The 4,425-nt window shown below is 43.9% G+C and overlaps 1 protein-coding gene across 1 annotated transcript; it reads left to right on the top strand.

Annotated features, from left to right (window-relative positions):
* The first annotated feature begins 222 nt into the window (after positions 1–222).
* On the top strand, positions 223–1,707 carry LOC100285044 (F-box domain containing protein). The gene has a single exon (NM_001157939.3). The coding sequence runs from the start codon at positions 381–383 to the stop codon at positions 1,590–1,592; it is 1,212 nt and encodes a 403-aa protein (NP_001151411.2). The 5' UTR covers positions 223–380; the 3' UTR covers positions 1,593–1,707.
* The last annotated feature ends 2,718 nt before the right edge of the window (positions 1,708–4,425 follow it).

Raw genomic sequence — 4,425 nt, 5'->3', positions numbered from 1 at the left:
TGGATGGGAAGAGGCATCAGCTTGAGTCGCTTGGTGCGGGCGTACGTGTAGGTGCGTGATGTTGGCAATGGCGCGCCAACGGCCCATCCTCGCCCAGCCCAGTAACGAGCACGGGCACCGCGCGCAACGACGGCGTGACCGGTTAGTACCACGTTGCCCAGACAACAACAAGAGACATGAAATTATCTCTATAAAACATATCCGAGGTGGCGTGAACCAATCGAATATCTGTTTGATAAAAGTTGGATGTGTCCCATAAAATTTTAGGATATTTGATTTGATATCGGATATTTGTTATATTATATTTGTATCCGGATATTTTTCCTTGCACCACACCCGCAAAACCCTTGGTCCACCCCATTTCCTCTCATTCGGCGGCTATGACGTCGCGGAATCACCGGACCCTGCCTGGCCTCGAAGCCACGGAGCCGGAGAGGCCGGCGGCGGCCCTCAGCATCGATCTCATGGAAGAGATCTTCCTCCGCGTTGCCTCCCCTGCAGACCTCGCCCGTGCCTCCACTGCCTGCGTCTCCTTCCGCCGCATCATCAGTGATCCGTCCTTCCTCCGCCGGTACCGCTCTATCCACCCGCCGCTGCTCCTCGGCTTAATCGGCGTTGCAGGTTTCACACCTGCCGACCCGCCCCATCCCTCCGCTGCTCTATCCCGCGCTGTCGCCCGCGCCGCCGACATCTCCTTCGACTTCCTACCTCGCAGTCGCACCGCCAATTGGCGCCACTCGCATCCGTGGTATCCGTGCGATGTCCGCGACGGCCGTGTCCTCGTCAAGTGCATTCGCGAGGAACCCGTCGTATACTTGGACCTCGCGGTGTGCGATCCTTTGTCCCGTAGATACCTGCTGCTGCCTCCTTTGGCCGAGGACCTAGTACTCGCCTCCGTCGGGCTCCAAAAACCAAGTGTGGTCCATTCTGGGGTCTCGTTTATCCCTTCTGGAGGCGTGGAGGAGACATCATTCAGAGTGATCAGCTGGAAATATTCCAAGACAAGGTTAGCGGTGTTTGTCTTCACTTCGTCTTCTGGCAGCTGGAGCGTCGGTACATCTACCACCAGGGATGATCTAGGCTTGGACCACGAGTTTGTCAGGCTTTATTCGGTCCAGTGTGTGTATGGCCACTGCTATTGGAGATTATGTGGCACAAGCAAGTTAATCAAGCTCGACATGAACAGCATGGAGTTCTCCACTGTTGACCTCCCACCTGATCACGAAAAGAGGAATGTCATCATTGTGGAGTCATGGGGAAGCAATGTTGCAATGTTTAGTATGATTGATGAAGGCGCATCTGTGGATTATTACACCTCTTCGCAAAATGACAGCGAGAAGTCCCATGAGTGGCATATGATGATTAGCATCCCTTTGCCTGCAGACTATATTATTGGCCCCTGCTTTAAGGGTCCAGCTGAAGGGTATATTTTCCTAGAAGGCATTCGAATAGATCATGAGGCGGGACATTCAGGGTTATTCTCACTTGAGATTAAATCTTTCAAAATTGAGAGGGTCTGTATGTCACCCTATCGCTTTTTTGGCCGTCCATATTTTGGTTTCCCACCTTCTATGTCACCAACAAGAATTTAAGGATATGGAGGGGGTAAGTTTTCTTCGTTAAGTGTTGCCTTCTGCATTTTGGCAGAGCTCTAAATCATTGCCACGTGATTATGATGTGGGAATAAATTTTACTTGTACTATGTAATTTTTGGGTTCATCCAAGTCTTCCATATATCTTTGTGTTCACCACGGAGCTCATGTGGTATTTGATAGTTTGCTTCCATTAGAGACTTGCAGGCTGTTCTTGTTAACATGATCTTTTCTTGTCTGAGTACTCTCTGGTGTATCAAAGGTAAAGCGTACTGAGGAAGTCACTCGTGATCGACTTGCTATTTCCTACAAGTAGTGATATATAAGAGGGTTTTACTATGAAAAAACTTTTTTTTCTTATGGAGGATCCATCCCACAGTATTCAAAAAATCATGAAATAAAAAAAAGATAAGCACTAGTTTATCGACATGCTTCTGGGCCATTGTTTCAAATTTAGAAAGGGTCTGTACCCTTGTGACCTTGTTCACATATGATTTGTGTGCGTACTGTTTAATGGTTAGTCTTGATACTGTTTAATGATCAGTTTCACATATCTGTTCCCTCCTTGCCTCCCATCGCATGCTTTTGCAAATATTCTGAAGGTCGACAGATGCTTCTTTCTATCGATCTATTCAATCGGCATAGCTTTATGAAACTCCATGTTCTCCAGTGACTAGTGTTTGTAATTGTGACTGATAGACTTACCTGGTTGCATTTAAAGTTGCTAATTATATTATGATCCATTGGAGCAACTGAGCTGAGTGGTACTAGTTATGTAGTGTTTTCCAAACAGTATTGCCGGCCGGCCGTGGTGGTGAATACTACGGCAAACATACCTTTATGGCAAGTTTCTGAATGTATGTGGGAGGTTGTCCAACGAAAGCTAAGATATTTAACTTAAATATTGAAAAGTTGGAGTCTAACACAGAAAGCTGTCATTTCATTGGCTATCTAGAAAGATCAAAGAGATAATAGTAAGTTTGTCGTTTTGTATTTTTAGAAGATGATATGATTAAGGGAAGCATGATACCCTAAGAGATTAGCTTTGATGAGAAGCGAGCGCGTGCCTTGATTCTAATGATTTTTGAGCCATTCTTTTCATTATGTGTATCCGAGTTCGAGTGCCCAGTATTTGATCAATATCTGATCTTTATCCGTATTCTCAAAGTTATATATTTAATATATCGATATTCATCCAAATCTTATTTGCCACAACTTGATAATATATGTATATGATCTGAATCTGGAGAGAAAAAATATGAAAACAAATATGGAACGAATAATATTTATCTGTATTTGATCTGATTACACCCCCACGCGTTATAGTCGCACCACCTGCTGCTGTGACACCTATTGGTGGTCCTTGAGAAGTTGAGATACATACGTCAATGTCATTGAGTCTCTAATAATAGTGCCCTAGGTCACTGCCCCTGTAAATGAGGAGCCAGAACAACCTCATGTGGAAAGTAATGAACTTGTTCAAAAGAATTCTAGAAGATTTCAAAGGAATAGGAGGTCAACGATTCTTGATGATTATAAAATGTATATGAGTGGGGATATAGACGTCGAGGATGATCCCACCTCTTTTGAGGAAGCCATTTGCAGTGTTGACTCATCCAAGTGGCTTATGGTTGTGGAGGGTAAAATAAAGTCAATGAGTGCCAATCACGTTTAAAACTTAGAACAAAAAATTCTATAGTAGCCAACATAGTAGATTGCAAATGGGTCTTCTAGACGAAACTCAAACATAACCCCAAAAAGAACATGGAAAGATTTAAAGCAAGGTTTGTGGCTAAAGGCTTCATTTAAAGAGAAGGAATCGATTATCATCTGCAACTATGGGTAATGGCTTCTCGAGGAGGTGGAGCTTGTCGCTCCCACCACCAGTGGCGGGGAGGGCGAGGTGTGGAGCGATTGGGATATAGCTCTTTGGGAGAAGAGGGAGTGGCCAGGGTGGCGACTTTGTGGTGTTTTTGTGGTGAAGAGTATAAGTGGATTGTTGATCTTTTTTAATGATTTAAGCTTTTGGTTTATTGGTTAGTGTGTCAACTCTATCATGGTATCAGAGATAGAGGTCACAAGTTTAAATCCTGCTAACGTAATTAAAAAAATTGTTGCTCGGTCATATTTTACATCTGAGACCTAAGAGAGACTTGACGTGAGGAGGAGTGTTGAAATATAAGATAGATAATTTTCTCAATTCTTTTTACCAACTTAATCTTTTGAGTTGAATTGATTAGTACGTGCAACTTAATATGATATTAGGGTCAAAGGCATTGAGTTTGTATCATGGCAAAGACTTTATTTGTGTCTTTACCCCTTTATTTTCATGTTTGTCTTTCAATTTTGCTGCAGATGAGTGGGGATGTTAAAGTGTATAAGAACAACTCCAATAGTTCTCTAAAAAAGAGCTTACTAAAATCATGTTTAGCAAGTTGCTAAATAGCTATCAGGAGTAAAAAAATAGCTTAGTTTTCGATAGTTGCTCATACTTAGGGAGTAGTTCGATTTTGAATGTGGCTTTGGTAGCCCTACCGCTATCAGATATGGTTGATGATAGGGTTGAGAGCAGAGGATGTCGAAGGCAGAGGAAAAAAGGCTGCTCAATACGACCTGTGGAGCAGCAGTGGTTCGATGCGTAACCTATGGGGCAGTAGTGGTCCGATGGTGAATGAGAAACTTGTGTCACACACGTTGGACCTTACTACCTCGTTGTGCTAGAAAGTGGAAAAAAGGAGTGTGTCGTACAGTGCCAGCCCTAGGGGTGGGCTAGGTGGGCGGCCGCCCAGGATCCTCGAAGGTATGTGCCCCTAAATATGTACTAAGTATAAGT

Source organism: Zea mays, chromosome 7 (assembly GCF_902167145.1).
Source record: "Zea mays cultivar B73 chromosome 7, Zm-B73-REFERENCE-NAM-5.0, whole genome shotgun sequence".
Taxonomy (NCBI): Eukaryota; Viridiplantae; Streptophyta; class Magnoliopsida; order Poales; family Poaceae; genus Zea; species Zea mays.
The sequence above is the reverse complement of the archived record's forward strand: the minus strand, read 5'-3'. Positions and strand labels throughout refer to the sequence as shown.